This window comes from Pseudophryne corroboree, chromosome 9 (genome assembly GCF_028390025.1).
Source record: "Pseudophryne corroboree isolate aPseCor3 chromosome 9, aPseCor3.hap2, whole genome shotgun sequence".
Taxonomy (NCBI): domain Eukaryota; kingdom Metazoa; phylum Chordata; class Amphibia; order Anura; family Myobatrachidae; genus Pseudophryne; species Pseudophryne corroboree.
Genome location: NC_086452.1, coordinates 236712079 through 236732357, shown reverse-complemented (window position 1 = coordinate 236732357; position 20279 = coordinate 236712079). Strand labels below are relative to the sequence as shown.

General features: G+C 44.8%; 1 protein-coding gene across 1 annotated transcript; it reads right to left on the bottom strand.

Annotated features, from left to right (window-relative positions):
- Nucleotides 1-987: 987 nt before the first annotated feature.
- Nucleotides 988-18488, bottom strand: LOC134958792 (uncharacterized). Its single transcript, XM_063941518.1, has 4 exons — nt 18437-18488; nt 2604-2663; nt 2316-2528; nt 988-1691 (listed from the first exon to the last, which is right to left on the bottom strand). The coding sequence occupies exons 1-4, from the start codon at nt 18486-18488 to the stop codon at nt 988-990; spliced, it is 1029 nt and encodes a 342-aa protein (XP_063797588.1).
- Between the last annotated feature and the right edge of the window lie 1791 nt (nt 18489-20279).

Genomic DNA, 20279 nt, shown 5'->3' with positions numbered 1-20279 from the left:
TTTCTATGAGCTTGCTGGCATGCCCAATGTGCTGGGGGCCATAGATTGCACACACGTTCAGCTGAGACCACCTAGGGGCCGTCAATATATATATACCAACAGACATATGGCCCAATCCACTAATGTCCAGGTGGTTTGTGATGCAAAACTAAAAATTATGAGTGTGGTTGCAGGTTACCCTGGTGGCTGCCATGACTCCTTCATCCTCAGTCAGTCATCGCTCTTTGATAAATTTGAGGACGGACAAATGCCTGATGGCTGGCTGCTGGGTATGTTCCAAATGTGTTGTGTGTATGTCTTTTAACTACAAACTCCATTTTTGTATAGGGTAATTAATAATCATACACATGTACTAATGTTGCCTATATATGTTTTTCAGGTGATGGTGGTTATGGCTGCTTCTCTTGGCTCCTTACTCCATTGTCCCAACCTGATTCTCCTGCTGAACACAGTTACAATCATGCACATAAGGCTACGTGGAATGTGATAGAAAGATGTTTTGGTGTGCTGAAATCACGGTTTCGGTGTCTGGATAAATCTGCTGGCCTTTTGTTGTATAGTCCCTCAAAGGTGATTAGGATTGTGTTCTGCTGCTGTTTTCTCCATAATCTGTGTTTGAATCAACATCTGGCACATGATGAGGGAGAAAGCAGTCAGCAAGCAGAGGAGTTAGAAACATCTGGTGACAGTGTGAGTACAGATGTAGGGAGGCAGGTAAGGCAAGAAGTGATTCAGCTGTATTTTACTGGTAAGTTTTTGTTGGATGTAATTAACCTTGACTAAACACTTTGCAATACATTTTTGTAAGTGTGATTGTGTGTTTTCTTACTTAATGTTTGTTGTTTATAGTGGTGTGTACATTGTAGTTAGTTTTTGATATAAATACATTGTAATTCATTACCCCAGAAAAACATACATACATACATAGCGTCTTCTACAATGTTTGACACGGACACTGGAAGTTGTGTGATTTAAAGATTCAAATTTTTATTGTGTTACACAAAAGTTTTTTTTTTTTTTTCGCTTGTGTGTGCTGGGTGCCGTGCTTTGTGCTGGCTCACTGGCACGTGTTCGGGAGGATCGACGAACAGGGGAGGTTACTGGCGTTTGGCTAGGGGTCGTGGTTCCTGAGCTGGAGCTCACTTGTTGTGCTGCCATCAAAGAGATGTTCTGGCTTAAATTTTGGATGCTGGCATTCAGTTGGTTGTTGGTTGCAGTGTGGCTGGCCACAATCCTGGACAATGACTCATTCACAACCTGATTATGTTGTATCAGTTGGATGAGTGTTTGCTGCTGGCGTTGTTGCTCATCAATGATGCGCGTCAAATGAGCCAGCATTTGATTGTTGTCGGCCCGAATTTGATCCATAGAAGTGGCTATTCTACCTACTTGGACAATCAGTCTGCCCGAGTTGCGGCTAATGCGCGGCAGATGATGGGGCAGACTTGCAAGGTGTTGGGTGTGGGCGGTCAGGCAGGCATTGTTTTGGGTCTGTTGGGTTGTCCAACTGGACCAAAAGTCATCGGGTACTTGTTGCTGGGGTGGAGCTTGGAGCAGTTGTGGAGTAATGGAGGCTTGGGGGATATCCTGCGGCTGGGTTGGCTGGGTCGGGACAACGGGTGTTAGGTTTAGTGTGTAGGTGGCCTGTTGGTCTTGTTCCTGCTGGCCAATGTCGGGCATCAAGGTTGGTTCTGTATGGGGTGGGCAACATGCACTGTTTACTTTCCACATAATATATTTGGTTGGCCTAAACATTTCAAAATGAATTATACTGCATTCTTTTTGTTTTTTGAATTGTGTTTTTCTAAACGAGGAATATTTTGATTCAAAACACATATATCCCATCACATGCGTGCACATAGACTGACTGCCGGAATCCTCACCTAACTACCTCCCCTCCTCAGCATTACAGTGTTCTGTCACCTCCCCTGTCCAGGATATAGACTGCTCACCTGGATGGTCCAGAGGAGCGGATCAAGTAAGCAGTCTACCTCCAGGACAGGGGAGGTGTGTGAACACTATAATGGTGTTCAGGGGGTGGTGGTGGTGGTTTTTTTTCGGTGAGTAATTTGCAGTTTTTTTTCTGTGCACGTGTGTGTACTAAATTTATTTCGATGGCTGTTCAATTTTAAATGTGATGTTGCCCATAGCAACCAATAAGATTTATTAAATTTATGCATTTGCACCTTCAAAAAGTTAATACGTGAAATCTGATTGGTTGTTATGGCAAACATGTAATCTCAACTACAACTCACATCATAGTAACTGTACTGTGTAGATTATTTTGTATGTGTTTATTGTAAGTTTTTACTCACCAGATAACTGAGGTGATCGAGGCTCATCACTTTGTGGACTAGCCAATAGTGCTTGTGGTGGCTGGGGTGAGACTGCGGAGATGCGGCGCCTGGGTGGGGAAGATGGAGCCGCAGATTCGGATTCAAGACGCCGTGTCTTACTTGGCCTCCTGGGTAAGTTAGCCGAGCCCTGTGATGGGCGCCTTAGAGGAGGTCGGCTTACAGAAGTAGAACCTATGTGAATATATAAACATTAATATTTTGTACTTCTATGTGTTTGCAGAATATGTGACTACAGTGAATTCTTACCTGCAATCCCAGCATCCTCATCAGTTGGCTGGGGCCTGTCTGGGCGGCTGGTCTGGCGTACTGTTGAAAAAGTGTTAACAACATTATTACCATACTTGTAAAAAACATTGATAACTGCAAAACCTTAGTGTACTGTAACCATCTTGTACGTATTGTAAAGTAAACTAATTTCTGGTTAAGATCTTCGTGATTACTTAATTTGGTTTATCTATAAAAATGAACATGGTGTTGCACTAAATAAAACAGTAACATTGATGAATTGTGTGCAAGATATTGCAGAGTTTGATTACTTGCAACTTAAACCAAACTTTATTCTAAATAAAAATACTTAAAAAAACACACACACAAATCATACCAAGCTGCTATTAGATACAACAGCTATGGGCAAGAAATATCTTATATTAAGTATTGGAACTACACATACCAGCATGCACTGCACCTGATTTTGCATTCAATAAAAAAAAAAAACAGCCAAGGCATGATGGGAAATGCAGTTTAAAAACATAAATACACCTTAAGGGTGCTCAGGCCTGCAATACATGATCAACACAATGTATGCATACTTAAAGAAAAAATTTAATTTTGCAGCATGATCATTTTTTAATTTAAACAATATAGGCCCTCATTCCGAGTTGATCGCTCGCAAGGCGATTTTAGCAGAGTTACACACGCTAAGCCGCCGCCTACTGGGAGTGAATCTTAGCTTCTTAAAATTGCGAACGATGTAATCGCAATATTGCGATTACAAACTACTTAGCAGTTTCAGAGTAGCTCCAGACTTACTCGGCATCTGCGATCAGTTCAGTGCTTGTCGTTCCTGGTTTGACGTCACAAACACTCCCAGCGTTCGCCCAGACACTCCCCCGTTTCTCCGGCCACTCCTGCGTTTTTTCCGGAAACGGTAGCGTTTTTTCCCACACGCCCATAAAACGGCCTGTTTCCGCCCCGAAACACCCATTTCCTGTCAATCACATTACGATCGCCAGAACGATGAAAAAGCCGTGAGTAAAATTACTAAGTGCATAGCAGATTTACTTGGCGCAGTCGCACTGCGAACATTGCGCATGCGCACTAAGCGGAAAATCGCTGCGATGCGATGAAATTTACCGAGCGAACAACTCGGAATGAGGGCCATAATTTTAAAAATTCCAACTCACCATCCTGCGTAGGGCGGTCCAAATCCCGGACATGAGTTGCAGACACCACTTCTGCAGGAATCAGTGCCCGCACAGGCTCCTCCCAGTCACGATAGGTTGCCCGGAAAGGGGGGCCACCCCCCGGTTTGGCGGGCTGATTTAGCCTCCTTGGCCATCTTGGCCTTGACACGGCGCTTGATGTCGTAAAACCTCTTGCGACACGTGTCCTCAGTCCGCCTCACCACACCCTCACTATTAACTGCCACTATTACTTTCCCCCACAGGACAGATTTCCTGCGGGAGGACACCTTCACAGCATCCTGGCCAAACAATTGCCGATGATGCCTCATCAGCTCCCGCACCAACGCCATGTTTTCAGCATAGCTGAACTTTACATTACGGCCAGTCTTGGTAGTGGTGCGTGGCTGCGGAGCCACAGCACCATCACTATCACTTGAAAACTGAGCAACAGGCACCCCCTCCTCCTCCTCACTCTCCTCCTCCCTCTCACTAACCCCCTCCACCTCACTCACCTCCTCCCTCTCACTCACCTACTCCACCTCACTCACCTCCTCCCTCTCACTAACCTCCTCCACCACACTGACCTCTGAGTCAGACATAATGAGGACAAACGACACAAAACACAGAAAAAATAAAACACAAAACGCACTCCTCCACTACTACTACTACTACACACCACACAGCCAACACACACACACACACACTCACTCACTCACTCACTCACAAACAATGACAAAAGACTTGAAAAAAAAAACAAGGACAAAAAAGTTTACAAACTCTGAAAAAACTAGACAACAAATATGACAAGACTACTTACACACACAGTACAGCACTCAACAATCACAAAACTCCTCTCCAAATCCACCAAAAAATCCACCAAACTCACCAACGTCAAATACACCTTCCTCTCTCCTCTCCACTAGCTAAACCCACGAGGTGCGGTGTGTTTGGGGCGGTTTTATAGTAATGTGCACAGACACTCCTCCATCACAAATACAACCAATCACGGACGCGTGATAAAAACGAAACTTAGGACTAAAAAAGCGGCCGCGAAATTAAAATCACTGCCGTAACAGACATGTGACGCAGTCGTAAAAAACAAACAAATCACGGCCGCAAAACATCAAAATCGGCCGAAAACCCCCCCCTCAAAATACGAATGACTTCGACATCGGACAACAGAAGAAAAAAAAATACGACAGCTTAGTAAATTAGCCGTAATCAATTCAAAAAGTAGCACAATTACACTTTCGATGTCAATCGCGATTGTACTTTGACCACAAACTGAAAATTACGAATGTTAGTAAATATACCCCAGTGTGTTCAAAAATACGGACATGTGAATATTAGTCTATACTCTAATAAGAGACTTTGCAACAATTGCTCTGTTATAGAAGTCTGATAAATTATCACCTTTTCTGGAGTTTGAGCCGAAAGAGCAACTAAGTATCTGAATGGAGATTTGGACACTTTTGTAACATTGGAGCATAAAAGTGTTAGCTAGTTGTATCCAGCTGACTGCTGTGGGTGTTTGTGGAAAGAAGATACTACACACAATAGAGCAAATAGTTGTGTGTGCTATTATTGTTATTTTATACATACCTCCCAACATGACCCTCTCCAGGAGGGACACAGTGCTCTGCTTCTGGACTTTTCTCTTAGTGTATGATTGCCAGCACCTGTGTTGAACAGGATAATGGATAAGAAAGGTGTTTCAGCACAGGTGAGGGCAATCATACATTAAGAGGGAAGTCCAGGAGCAGAGCATTCTGTCCCTCCTGGGGAGGGTCATGTTGGGAGGTATGTTTTATATAAAATTGCATATGTTTTTTAGATATTAATATCTCTTTTTGGGGTAAGAAAAGCAGATTCTTTATATTTTATAAAAGTTTATAAAAAATAAAAACAGAAATATTTTAATAAGAAATCTGCTAGCGCTGTCTGTATTTTATTTTCTTTAAGTGCCTAATTTTACACATCAGAGAGACATACAATGTGAGCGAGAAAGCACTAGCCAATCTGCTTTAGTTTTACTATTTACAGGCTGTGTGTGAAATGTCAGTTAGGTGCAGATTGGTTTGTACTTTGGGGTCTATTTACTAATCCTTGGATTGAGATAAAGTTGCTGGAGATAAAGTACCAGCCAATCAGCTCCTAACTGCCATGCCACCGGCTGTGTTTGAAAAATGACAGTGAGGATCTGATTGGCTGGTGCTTTATCTCCAGCGACTTTATCTCCATCCAAGGCTTAGTAAATAGACCTCAATATCTCTTACAATTTGTCTCTGTTAACTTTACAAAAGAAAAACCCTTACACACATAACAGTTTTACAAAGGAAAAAACAAACAAACATCTGCATGTAACTGCAATGCAAACATATACAAATGTTGGCTAAATCCCAAAAACTGAAGTACAAGTTCAGTACCTGCCACAACACACAATATGAATATATATGGGGTTATGCTGCAAACACAGGCCAAATCAATAATATACAATAAATCACAAATAATTTATTATTTTATATAGTGATGAGCGGGTTCGGTTCCTCGGGATCGGAACCCCCCCGAACTTCACCCATTTTACACGGTTCCGAGGCAGACTCGGATCTTCCCGCCTTGCTCGGTTAACCCGAGCGAGCACGAACGTCATCATCCCGCTGTCGGATTCTCGCGAGATTCGTATTCTATATAAGGAGCCGCGCGTCACCGCCATTTTCACTCGTGCTTTGGAGATGATAGCGAGAGGACGTGGCTGCGTTCTCTCAGTTTCTGTGCTCAGTGTGCTGCAAATATCTGTGCTCAGTGTTCTGCAAATATCTGTGCTCCGTGTGCTAAAAATATCTACATTCTTTGCCTGAAAAACGCTCCATATCTGTGCTGCATTGTAGTATATATAGTAGGAGGACAGTGCAGAATTTTGCTGTGACCACCAGTATATATATAGCAGTATGGTACAGTAGTCCACTGCTCTACCTCTGTGTCAACGTCAAGTATACTATGCATCCATACCTGTGCTGCATTTTAATTGTGCACAGTATATAGTAGGAGGGGACAGTGCAGAATGTTGCTGTGACCACCAGTATATATATATATATAGCAGTACGTTACAGTAGTCCACTGTTCTACCTCTGTGTCGTCAAGTATACTATGCATCCGTACCTGTGCTGCATTTTAGTTGTGCGCAGTATATAGTAGGAGGGGACAGTGCAGAATGTTGCTGTGACCACCAGTATATATATAGCAGTACGGTACAGTAGTCCACTGCTCTACCTCTGTGTCATCAAGTATACTATGCATCCATACCTGTGCTGCATTTTAGTTGTGCGCAGTATATAGTAGGAGGGGACAGTGCAGAATTTTGCTGTGACCACCAGTGTATATATAGCAGTACGCAGGGCCGGCGCTTCCATTAGGAAGCTTTAGGCAGCTGCCTATGGGCGGGTGACCTGGAGGGGCGGCCCGCAGCCGACCCCTGGCATCAGAAGTACTAGTCACGGGCACTAAAGTATAAGGAGGATGCGTTCCGGCTGTGGCTGGAGAAGAGTAGGCGCAGCACAAGTACTCCACTACTTCGCTCCCCTGCTCCTCTGGATAATTCTATCCCTTAGCATGAAAAAAAGAAATATAGTGTTCTGGCGACACGGGATGTGATCTACCCTACGAATCTCCTCCCCCTGCTTCTACTAGTGGGCAGGTGCCCGTCCTCCCCCTGCAGATGATGTCCTCCCTCCCTGCCCCGTTCCTCAGTCCCCCCCTCCCCTCTGCAGTCTGCACTCTGCACAGCCATAGGCATGCGCACGGAGGGGGGGAGGAGGTGAGGGGTGCCTGTTGCGTACAGGCACCCTCTAATGTCTGGCGCCCCCTTCAAACATGCCTGTTGCTGCCAGGAATGCTCATGCCCCGCGCCGCACTCGGTGACGGTGGTCAGTGCCGCAGCTCTAAACCTCCCTACTCCCCGGTAATCTTGGGACCCTCCCACCTCCAGCAACCACCCTGGCACAGTACCTTGACTCACCCGGCTGCATCGCAATGGGGCTGCATGCATGGACACTGGAGCTCGGATCCTCCTGCTGCCAGCCTCCTCTTCAGGCTGTGTCTGGATCTGCGGGAATGAGCTACTCTGCACTTGAGGTTGACTGGACATGCGGCGGTGAGTGACTGGAGAGCCCTGTGCCCTCCTGCCCCCCCTCCCCTGTGTGTGTGGCCCCCCTCTTCCCCTCACATTGGTGTGTAGCCCCCTGTGCCTCCCTGCAACTGTGTGTGTGTGTGTGTCCTCTTCCCCTCACCATGGTGTGTGGCCCCCTGTGCCTCACTGCCCCTGTGTGTGTGGCACCTTGTGCCCCCACCCCTGTTTTTCCCTGCCCCTGTGTGTGTGTGACACACTGTGCCCCCCACCCCCATGTATGGCACACTGTATACCCTCTGCCCCTGTGTGCGTGTGTGTGTGTGTGTGTGTGTGTGTGTGTGTGTGTCTGTGTGTGACACCCTGTCCTGCAACCCCCATGTGTGATTCACGGTGCACCCCCTGCATCCCTGTGTGTATGGCGCCCTGTGCCCCCTACCCCTCCCCCTTCTTGTGGGACACACTGTGCGCCCTTTGCCTCTGTGTGTGTCGCCCTGTATCGACCGCAGGGGTGTGTTTTTGATCTGTGGTAGGGGTTAAATTGGCATTTTGTTTTTTTTCTGCCCTTCTCTCCATACTCATGTCCTATGTCCTTGTCTCCTAGTCATCATCCATTGGTTCCTCTGTTTCCTGGTCACAACCAATCACAGTCCTTCCCCCAACACCCTTTGCCTCCATAGTCAGGGCCCATCAGCCCAAAGCCTCTGCCTCGCAGTCGCAGCCCGACAGCCGTGATCAGGAATGTGCTCACCTCCGTCCCTCGGTCACAGCCCATCACCCAGGGACCTCTTCCTCACGGTCTCAGCCTTTACCCACATCCCTCATGCCCCTGCTCACGGGCTCTCGCCTGGCACAGTCTGCCACCCGCTCACACCATCTGTCCACTGGTTGCAGCCAGTTGCCCAATGCATCTGCCCAGAGGTCGCAGTCCATCGCCCCATGACCTCAGTCTCCTGGTCGCAGTCCACCAACCTGTTGCCACATTGCCTCTGAAACTTATAGATGTATTTCGATGTGGATCTGGCATTTTAGGTGTGGTTTGTGTGAATCTGTTTTTTTGTTTGTGAATTTTCAGTGGATCTGGATTTTTTTCTGTGTATTTTTCTGGATCTAGAGTCTATGTGTATTTTTATGTGGATCTGGCTTTATGTGTTTTTGGCGGATCTGACTTTGGTTTGGTCTATTGTGTGGATCTGCATCAAGGATATGGCTTTTTTCAACATGTCTTTGGGGGTCATTACGACCTGTTCGCACGCAGTGGTTTATCGCTGCGGTGAGAACGTGTGCGGAATGCGCATGCACGGCGGTCGCTGTGCGCATGCACGATGTTGCCTGACGACAGAGGTCGCCGGGTTACGTCGCATCTAAAGAAGAAAGCAGTCGCAGGACGTACTGCAAACAAGATTGACAGGACAGAGGTGTGCCAGGGCGGATCCGGACCATTTGGAGCCGTTTTCAGGGAGTGGTGAGTGTAACGCAGGCGTGTCCAGCAGAACGGAGGGTGGAGGAGTGACGTCAAAGCCGAGCCCATCATCGCTGGATCCATCGCACAGGTATGTCCAGGCCTAGTCTGGATTTGCTTGACTTTTTTTTTTCTGCTTAGCAGGGCTGCACAAGCGATCACAGCCCTGCTAAACTAAAATACACTCCCCCATAGGCGCGGACTATTGATCGCAGCAGCAGCAAAAAGTTGCTGGCTGCGATCAACTCGGAATGACCACCTTTATGTGGATGAGATATTTTTGGTGTATTTTTATGTAAAACTGGATTTTTTTTTAGTTGTATTTGTATATAGATCTAGCTTGATTCAATGTGGTTTGTGTGAATCAGTCACTTTCAATATATTTTTATGTGGATCTGGATTTTTATGGGTTTTTTTTTCGTGAATCTGGCATTTTTCAATGTATTATGTGAATTTGTTTTTTCCGTGTATCTTTATGTGGATCTGGCTTTTTCAATTTGCTTATGCGTCTGTCATGTTCAATGTATTTTTGTTTGGATCTGGCTTTTTTAAATGTGAGACAGAATTTTGCATACTCCGCCATTCAATCCGGGTTTGGGGATGGCCATGCATGAGCACAGGTGATTTAGTACCTCCCTTTTATTTAGCTATCTGGACTCAAGCATGGGTATCCTGGGGACCTGGACTGTAATGGCGGAGTATGGGGGGCTCTGATGGGATCCGTGGTGGCGATGTCATCAGTTCATAATTCATCTCTTCCAGTTGCTGCCTGCCCGTAGATTGCTACCTTGTATCTCAGCTGTAGATTGTAAGCTTGCAAACAGGGTTACACTACCTCTCTGTTATTAACCAGTTTTGTTTTATTAGTGTTGTTTCCAATTGTAAAGCGCAACGGATTTTGCTGCGCTATGTAAGAAACTGTTATTAGATAAAATAATATTGTGTACTGAGAATTGTGGTGCTATTTGTTACCTGTGCTTGCAATTGTGAAGAATGCAATTGTTAAGAATATGATTTAAGAATGGAGTTAGAACCGGAACTGAAAACCATTTCTCCTCTCTTCACAGGTAAAAACACCATCTTCATGCTTGTATATCTGAGTCTCTCATCTCTCTCTGGCTACACTTTTCACACCCCAAGGAAGTTTGTCTGCAAATGTCTGTGATCCTTCTTCAATGCAAAATAACCTCTGTTAATTAGCTGAACTTCTGATTGCATACCTCCCCCTTTGCCAGCTGATATAGTTGGAGCATTTAAGAGCAATATTATCAAGGCCTGCAGTCAGGACTTGGCCTGCTTGAAATTGTGAAGAATGCAATTGTTAAGAATATGATTTAAGAATGGAGTTAGAACCGGAACTGAAAACCATTTCTCCTCTCTTCACAGGTAAAAACACCATCTTCATGCTTGTATATCTGAGTCTCTCATCTCTCTCTGGCTACCCTTTTCACACCCCAAGGAAGTTTGTCTGCAAATGTCTGTGATCCTTCTTCAATGCAAAATAACCTCTGTTAATTAGCTGAACTTCTGATTGCATACCTCCCCCTTTGCCAGCTGATATAGTTGGAGCATTTAAGAGCAATATTATCAAGGCCTGCAGTCAGGACTTGGCCTGCTTGCAATTGTGAAGAATGCAATTGTTAAGAATATGATTTAAGAATGGAGTTAGAACCGGAACTGAAAACAATTTCTCCTCTCTTCACAGGTAAAAACACCATCTTCATGCTTGTATATCTGAGTCTCTCATCTCTCTCTGGCTACACTTTTCACACCCCAAGGAAGTTTGTCTGCAAATGTCTGTGATCCTTCTTCAATGCAAAATAACCTCTGTTAATTAGCTGAACTTCTGATTGCATACCTCCCCCTTTGCCAGCTGATATAGTTGGAGCATTTAAGAGCAATATTATCAAGGCCTGCAGTCAGGACTTGGCCTGCTTGCAATTGTGAAGAATGCAATTGTTAAGAATATGATTTAAGAATGGAGTTAGAACCGGAACTGAAAACCATTTCTCCTCTCTTCACAGGTAAAAACACCATCTTCATGCTTGTATATCTGAGTCTCTCATCTCTCTCTAGCTACACTTTTCACACCCCAAGGAAGTTTGTCTGCAAATGTCTGTGATCCTTCTTCAATGCAAAATAACCTCTGTTAATTAGCTGAACTTCTGATTGCATACCTCCCCCTTTGCCAGCTGATATAGTTGGAGCATTTAAGAGCAATATTATCAAGGCCTGCAGTCAGGACTTGGCCTGCTTGCAATTGTGAAGAATGCAATTGTTAAGAATATGATTTAAGAATGGAGTTAGAACCGGAACTGAAAACCATTTCTCCTCTCTTCACAGGTAAAAACACCATCTTCATGCTTGTATATCTGAGTCTCTCATCTCTCTCTGGCTACACTTTTCACACCCCAAGGAAGTTTGTCTGCAAATGTCTGTGATCCTTCTTCAATGCAAAATAACCTCTGTTAATTAGCTGAACTTCTGATTCCATACCTCCCCCTTTGCCAGCTGATATAGTTGGAGCATTTAAGAGCAATATTATCAAGGCCTGCAGTCAGGACTTGGCCTGCTTGCAATTGTGAAGAATGCAATTGTTAAGAATATGATTTAAGAATGGAGTTAGAACCGGAACTGAAAACCATTTCTCCTCTCTTCACAGGTAAAAACACCATCTTCAAGCTTGTATATCTGAGTCTCTCATCTCTCTCTGGCTACACTTTTCACACCCCAAGGAAGTTTGTCTGCAAATGTCTGTGATCCTTCTTCAATGCAAAATAACCTCTGTTAATTAGCTGAACTTCTGATTGCATACCTCCCCCTTTGCCAGCTGATATAGTTGGAGCATTTAAGAGCAATATTATCAAGGCCTGCAGTCAGGACTTGGCCTGCTTGCAATTGTGAAGAATGCAATTGTTAAGAATATGATTTAAGAATGGAGTTAGAACCGGAACTGAAAACCATTTCTCCTCTCTTCACAGGTAAAAACACCATCTTCATGCTTGTATATCTGAGTCTCTCATCTCTCTCTGGCTACACTTTTCACACCCCAAGGAAGTTTGTCTGCAAATGTCTGTGATCCTTCTTCAATGCAAAATAACCTCTGTTAATTAGCTCAACTTCTGATTGCATACCTCCCCCTTTGCCAGCTGATATAGTTGGAGCATTTAAGAGCAATATTATCAAGGCCTGCAGTCAGGACTTGGCCTGCTTGCAATTGTGAAGAATGCAATTGTTAAGAATATGATTTAAGAATGGAGTTAGAACCGGAACTGAAAACCATTTCTCCTCTCTTCACAGGTAAAAACACCATCTTCATGCTTGTATATCTGAGTCTCTCATCTCTCTCTGGCTACACTTTTCACACCCCAAGGAAGTTTGTCTGCAAATGTCTGTGATCCTTCTTCAATGCAAAATAACCTCTGTTAATTAGCTGAACTTCTGATTGCATACCTCCCCCTTTGCCAGCTGATATAGTTGGAGCATTTAAGAGCAATATTATCAAGGCCTGCAGTCAGGACTTGGCCTGCTTGCAATTGTGAAGAATGCAATTGTTAAGAATATGATTTAAGAATGGAGTTAGAACCGGAACTGAAAACCATTTCTCCTCTCTTCACAGGTAAAAACACCATCTTCATGCTTGTATATCTGAGTCTCTCATCTCTCTCTGGCTACACTTTTCACACCCCAAGGAAGTTTGTCTGCAAATGTCTGTGATCCTTCTTCAATGCAAAATAACCTCTGTTAATTAGCTGAACTTCTGATTGCATACCTCCCCCTTTGCCAGCTGATATAGTTGGAGCATTTAAGAGCAATATTATCAAGGCCTGCAGTCAGGACTTGGCCTGCTTGCAATTGTGAAGAATGCAATTGTTAAGAATATGATTTAAGAATGGAGTTAGAACCAGAACTGAAAACCATTTCTCCTCTCTTCACAGGTAAAAACACCATCTTCATGCTTGTATATCTGAGTCTCTCATCTCTCTCTGGCTACACTTTTCACACCCCAAGGAAGTTTGTCTGCAAATGTCTGTGATCCTTCTTCAATGCAAAATAACCTCTGTTAATTAGCTGAACTTCTGATTGCATACCTCCCCCTTTGCCAGCTGATATAGTTGGAGCATTTAAGAGCAATATTATCAAGGCCTGCAGTCAGGACTTGGCCTGCTTGCAATTGTGAAGAATGCAATTGTTAAGAATATGATTTAAGAATGGAGTTAGAACCGGAACTGAAAACCATTTCTCCTCTCTTCACAGGTAAAAACACCATCTTCATGCTTGTATACCTGAGTCTCTCATCTCTCTCTAGCTACACTTTTCACACCCCAAGGAAGTTTGTCTGCAAATATCTGTGATCCTTCTTCAATGCAAAATAACCTCTGTTAATTAGCTGAACTTCTGATTGCATACCTACCCCTTTGCCAGCTGATATAGTTGGAGCATTTAAGAGCAATATTATCAAGGCCTGCAGTCAGGACTTGGCCTGCTTGCAATTGTGAAGAATGCAATTGTTAAGAATATGATTTAATAATGGAGTTAGAACCGGAACTGAAAACCATTTCTCCTCTCTTCACAGGTAAAAACACCATCTTCATGCTTGTATATCAGAGTCTCTCATCTCTCTCTGGCTACACTTTTCACACCCCAAGGAAGTTTGTCTGCAAATGTCTGTGATCCTTCTTCAATGCAAAATAACCTCTGTTAATTAGCTGAACTTCTGATTGCATACCTACCCCTTTGCCAGCTGATATAGTTGGAGCATTTAAGAGCAATATTATCAAGGCCTGCAGTCAGGACTTGGCCTGCTTGCAATTGTGAAGAATGCAATTGTTAAGAATATGATTTAAGAATGGAGTTAGAACCGGAACTGAAAACCATTTCTCCTCTCTTCACAGGTAAAAACACCATCTTCATGCTTGTATATCAGAGTCTCTCATCTCTCTCTGGCTACACTTTTCACACCCCAAGGAAGTTTGTCTGCAAATGTCTGTGATCCTTCTTCAATGCAAAATAACCTCTGTTAATTAGCTGAACTTCTGATTGCATACCTACCCCTTTGCCAGCTGATATAGTTGGAGCATTTAAGAGCAATATTATCAAGGCCTGCAGTCAGGACTTGGCCTGCTTGCAATTGTGAAGAATGCAATTGTTAAGAATATGATTTAAGAATGGAGTTAGAACCGGAGTTTGAACTGGATTTGGACTACGCTAAAATCTCGAATAATACAATTTCCCCAAACACTGCAACTCGGGACCATCATGTGGCCTCTCCTCACCTCTGCCTTGAGAACACCAGGACCAATGCCTGTTACTTCTCTGTCCAAGAACATCATGACTGCCCCCAAGACTACCCCTCAAGCTGAGCAGGGAACTGAGGGGCGTGCGCATCAGGACCAGATTTTGCTGGGTCAGTTCCATTGGTCATTAGTGTGCACTCCACATTCTTACACCCACCCGCACTGCTCCCCACACTCTCACACACACCCGCACTGCTCTCATGAGACCAGGACATTTATCATTTTCACAAATTAATGTTTTCCTGCAAATGTGTCTTTCTCTTCTTTCTTCTTACAGGGTACTTTCCCCCCACTGTGTGCTATTCCTGTAATGTGTACATCCATTGGTTGCACACCCTGCCAGCAGTAACCTACACAGTGCGCCTCACATGGCTGCCTCGGATGGTTCCTCCATGGGCAGGGTGTGCTTCATTTGGATCTTTCCATGCAGGGTATAGCATACTCCTACACTCGTGTCAGCTTTCCCGTGAATGCATTTGGCCCTTGTATGGCTCATCTCCCACTGTGTAACCTTCGTAGTGCGCCCAACATGGCTGCCTCATCTGGTAAACTTGTGGATGGGATGAAAAATACATGGACCTGATGGTTTTACTGGAACCCTACTCTGAACCTAAGGACTCTGCAATCTCCCCGTTTTGTGTTCTCTTCTAGGGGTGGACTATTTCACCCTGGGTAATCCTACGCATAGCGCCTAAGATGGCTGCCGCACCTGGTACCTTGTGAGGGTGGAATACACAACCCCTGGAGGTTATTACCCAAAATGCTTACACCAACCCTGCATTATGCTTTCTGTATTTATTGTCTGTGTGGTTTATCTTTTGATGTAATACTTAAATCTTCTGTATTATGTGCATTGTTTGAGTTCTAGTTGGCGCCGCGGATGGCTGCCTCGGTGCTGCTCTGCCAAGCAGCCTTTGTGTTTAGTCCTACATGTATAATATGTCTAATATGTTGAGTCTATTGTACAGTTGCAATGTGCAGTATCAACTCATACGTGTAATGTGTGTAATGTATGCTATGTTCTTCCCCCTTCGTATGCTATGTATTCCCCCTTCATGTTGCTGCTTGGCGATGCATTGTACCACAAAGAATTCCTAGTGTACGTGAGTACACCTGGCCAATAAAGCTGATTCTGATTCTGATTCTGATTCTGTGCTCTGGTTTTAGTTTTTTAGTTACTGTAATGTTAAAATCTGTGAACCCTGTATTGTTCTGGGGTGTGCCGTATGTACGGTGCTGCAAAACACTTGTAACGCCTTATAAAGAATATATAATAATGATATGGGGGGGGGGGCAGCAGGTTAAGGTTTTGCCTAGGGTGTCGAGAAACCTTGCACCGGCCCTGGCAGTACGGTACAGTAGTCCACTGCTCTACCTCTGTGTCGTCAAGTATACTATGCATCCATACCTGTGCTGCATTTTAGTTGTGCGCATTATATAGTAGGAGGGGACAGTGCAGAATTTTGCCGTGACCACCAGTATATATAAAGCAGTACGGTACAGTAGTCCATTGCTCTACCTCTGTGTCGTCAAGTATACTACAAAAGTTCAGTAAAATGACCCAAAAATCAAACTTAAAAGCGTCTGATGAGAAGCGTAAACTTGCCAATATGCCATTTACGACACGGAGTGGCAAGGAACGGCTGAGGCCCTGGCCTATGTTCATGGCTAGTGGTTCAGATTCACATGAGGATGGAAGCACTCATCCTCTCGCTAGAAAACTGCAGTGCCACTCCTAGATGGGCCAGGTGTTTGTGTCGGCCACTTGGGTCGCTTAGCTTAGTCACACAGCAACCTCATTGCACCTCTTTTTTTCTTTGCATCATGTGCTGTTTGGGGACTATATTTTAAATCTGCCATCCTTTCTGACACTGTAGTACCACTCCTAGATGGGCCAGGTGTTTGTGTCGGCCACTTGGGTCGCTTAGCTTAGCCATCCAGCGACCTCGGTGCAAATTTTAGGACTAAAAATAATATTGTGAGGTGTGAGGTGTTCAGAATAGACTGGAAATGAGTGGAAATTATGGTTATTGAGGTTAATAATACTATGGGATCAAAACGACCCCCAAATTCTATGATTTAAGCTGTTTTTGAGGGGTTTTTGTAAATAAACACCCGAATCCAAAACACACCCGAATCCGATAAAAAAATTTCAGGGAGGTTTTGCCAAAACGCGTCCGAATCCAAAACACGGCCGTGGAACCGAATCCAAAACCAAAACATAAAACCCGAAAAATTTCCGGTGCACATCACTAATTTTATACATATTAAACTGTGCACAATAACATAGTCACTCCCGGAAGTACAAAGCATGTTGTCTAAGTACCAACTACTAAACTTAAAGTACAATACCAGCCAGCACATATATTTTACACCATGGAGAAAAAAATGGGATAGTGGTTGTTTAAAAGTCAATGAAAATGTATGTACACTTACCAAGCTGCCTTGGTGCATCTGTCTCCTCATAATCGAGGTAGGATGCTACGAAAGGGAGCCACCGACTGTCTGCTGTGCTGCCTTTGCCTCTTTCACCATCTTTGACTTCACCTGGTGCTTTATGTCAGTGAGGCATTTTTGGCACTTTCTTGCAGGTTCCCTCATCCTTGCACACAAGGCCCTCTGCATATACAGCAACCACTACCTTCACTCATATTGTATTTATCTTGCGGGGGGAGACATGGTCTACCTTACCCCAAAGATCTGCCAGTGGTATTTCATCACCTCCTGCACCAGGGCCATATTCTCTACAAAGGAAAACTTAACATTGCAGCCCATCATGGTCCTGGTGTGTGGCATTTGCAGCTCGTCACGATCATCACTGAACAGGGAATCCTGTGCTGCCACCTCCTCCACCTTACTACCCTTTGCCCCTGACATCCTCAAAACAAGACAACACATAATGCTGACAACTAAAGACAGGCAAACATACTGCTACATTACCCCCCCCCCCCCCCCCCACACACACACACACACACACACACACACAAACACTGACAGGACACAGCTAAAAAAAAGAGAAAAAAGATGACAAAAAATGAAGACAGACTGATTAACAGCAAGACAACTGTCAGGAATCAGCATTCAGTGATGTCTCACTAACCGGCACGCTGGTGTGCAGGCCTCCGGAGGTCACGCCCCAGTCTGAAGCTGTATGAGCATCCTGTCTGCGGAGCGCAGTACCCACTATTGTGGTGAACCCCTGAAGTCCATTCTGTGGGTGCCCTCCTGTGTACCGCCCATCTGTACAGCATGGGTGCCGCCATGACACTTGTGGTCAGCTGACCAGAGAGCACTCAATCCTGCACTGTGATTGCTCACATGATCCAAGTATCCAATGACTGCCGACCAGGGGGTATAAGTCCAGAGCATCGGCTCAGTCTCATCACCTTGGACAACGTGTCGCAATGCTGCATAGCATCTCCTGGTTCCAGTTTCCGATCTCCAGTTTCCATTTTCCAGTCTCCAGTTCCAATCTCCAGTTTCCAGTCTTCAATTTCCTGTTTTCCAGCGATCTCCTATTTCTGGCATCTTCAAGTGATCTCCCAGTTCCAGTATTCCTGTGGAACTACAGGTCCCAGCATTTACTTCAGCTCCAACTTCTGCTACAGTCAGCCTACACCTTTTGCAGTAAGAGACTTTCTTCAGGAGCTATTCATTATCTTCACCTGTGTATGGTTAACTTGCATTCGGCATTGTGCTATGTCATCTGGCACTTAATACAACCACTTCATATGTGTTTAAAGTTGTCTCCTGCTTAACCTTGCCTGCTTGTGGACTTTGCATTATAAACTGACCGTGTGGAGTATCGTTGCTGGTTTCCAAACCAACTGTGGAAGTGATCACCATCTTATTGCTATACTAGTTTCCAGACTAGTTCATTGCCTATATTTCATTGTCTAATAACTGCACTGGTTTCCAGACCAGTTAAATACCTGTGACTGTCTATCTCATCGTTGTCAGCATTTCTTTTACCATTCATCTCAAGTTTCATCTGCTTCAATCACTGTTTATACTCGTGAGAATTTAATAAATATCATTGCGCACATGCGCAGGATTATTTTACAGCCTCCTCCATTTTTCCATCACACCACCACTGACCCACTAGTGCCCTCTACGGGGACAGACATAACCGCAGATCTGACAGTTTGTCCAAGGTCCATGGACCCGGATGTTGGTCAGAGTGTGGGGGCTCTTCAGAACTTAATCTCACGACTCGATGTTACAGAGGCTGCACAACAGCAGATCATACAGTTTTTGCAAGAGATGTCTTCTCGGTTGGATAACGTACAACAATCTCTGCCAAGTTTTATTGTTCCAGCTGCACCAGCGACTTCAGCTCCAGTTTCCAGTGCCACAGCTTCAGGCTCTCCCGCTGCTCCTGGTTTGGGATCTCGTCTCCATCTTCCTACACCAAGTAAATTTGATGGCAATCCTAAAACCTGTCGTGGATTCCTGAACCAATGTGAAGTTCACTTTGAATTGCTGCCACACAATTTCCCTACCCAGAACCAAAGTTGCGTACATTGTGTCTCTCCTGACTGGCCCTGCCTTGAATTGGGTTTCCCCATTATGGGAGCGAGCAGATTCACTGCTAAATAACTACACAGACTTTGTAACTGCATTTAAACGTATCTTTGATGAGCCTGGGCATACAGCATCAGCTTCCCCTGATATCCTCCAGATTCGCCAGGGAACACGCACCGTGGGACAGTATGTCATCCAGTTCCAGAAATTGTCGTCAGAGGTTGAGTGGAACAATCAAGCGCTGGTTGCGATATTCTTGCACGGTCTCTCTGATCATATGAAAGATGAACTGGCTACCTGAGATCTCCCAGAGCCATTAGAATCGTTAATTTCCTTGTGTGTAAAGTTGGATCTGCGTTTACGCGAAAGAGCAAGAAAACATTCTCATGGTGATCCTCGCAAGCACCGAGTTATGCCTCAAGTACAACTTTCTCCCTCCACTTCAGGTGAGCCTATGCAAGTAAATAGGTCCCGCTTAACTCCTGAGGAGCGGACAAGAAGATTACGGGAAAGACTGTGTCTGTACTGTGCTGCTGCTAGTCACATGATTGGTTCCTGTCCATCGTGTTCGGGAAACGCCAGATCCTAACTTGCAAGGGAGGAGTCAAGTTAGGAACCTTATCCACAGCTCCTTCTTCTCGAGAACTTATCCCACCAGTAACTTTGGAAACACAGAGTGGATTACATGCCTTCTCAGCTTTAATTGACTGTGGTGCTGCTGGGAACTTTATTACACAGGATGCAGTTGACAAGATCCAACTTCCTGTCTCCAGACTGCCTCGCCCAGTCTATATTACCGCTGTGGATGGTAGCCGTATTGCTGAGGGGTCCATCAGTCAGCAAATTAAGCCCATGGTCCTAGGGGTGGGCTTTCTTCATTCTGAGCTCATTGAACTTTTGGTCATTCCTAAAGCCACCTGTGAGATCGTGTTGGGTATGCCTTGTCTTCAACTTCATAACCCACTGGTCTACACTTCAACTCACAGCATTGAGTCCCTCCTGTTTCCATTCCTGTTTAGCTCATGTTTGTCCCGTGAGATCTTCGGGGTTGAAACCCCAGTGTGAAATTCCTGAGGCCTACAAAGAATTTACTGACGTTTTGCCTCCCCATCG

What these genes read in the sequence shown, in the direction of transcription:
- LOC134958792 (XM_063941518.1), bottom strand. Translation starts at nt 18,488, where the DNA reads ATGGTGATCACTTCCACAGTTGGTTTGGAAACCAGCAACGATACTCCA. An exon ending in CAGCAACGATACTCCACACG is followed by an intron (nt 2,664 to 18,436) that starts GTCAGTTTATAA and finishes CTTTTTCAACAG; the next exon opens with TACGCCAGACCAGCCGCCCA. An exon ending in TGAGGATGCTGGGATTGCAG is followed by an intron (nt 2,529 to 2,603) that starts GTAAGAATTCAC and finishes ATATTCACATAG; the next exon opens with GTTCTACTTCTGTAAGCCGA.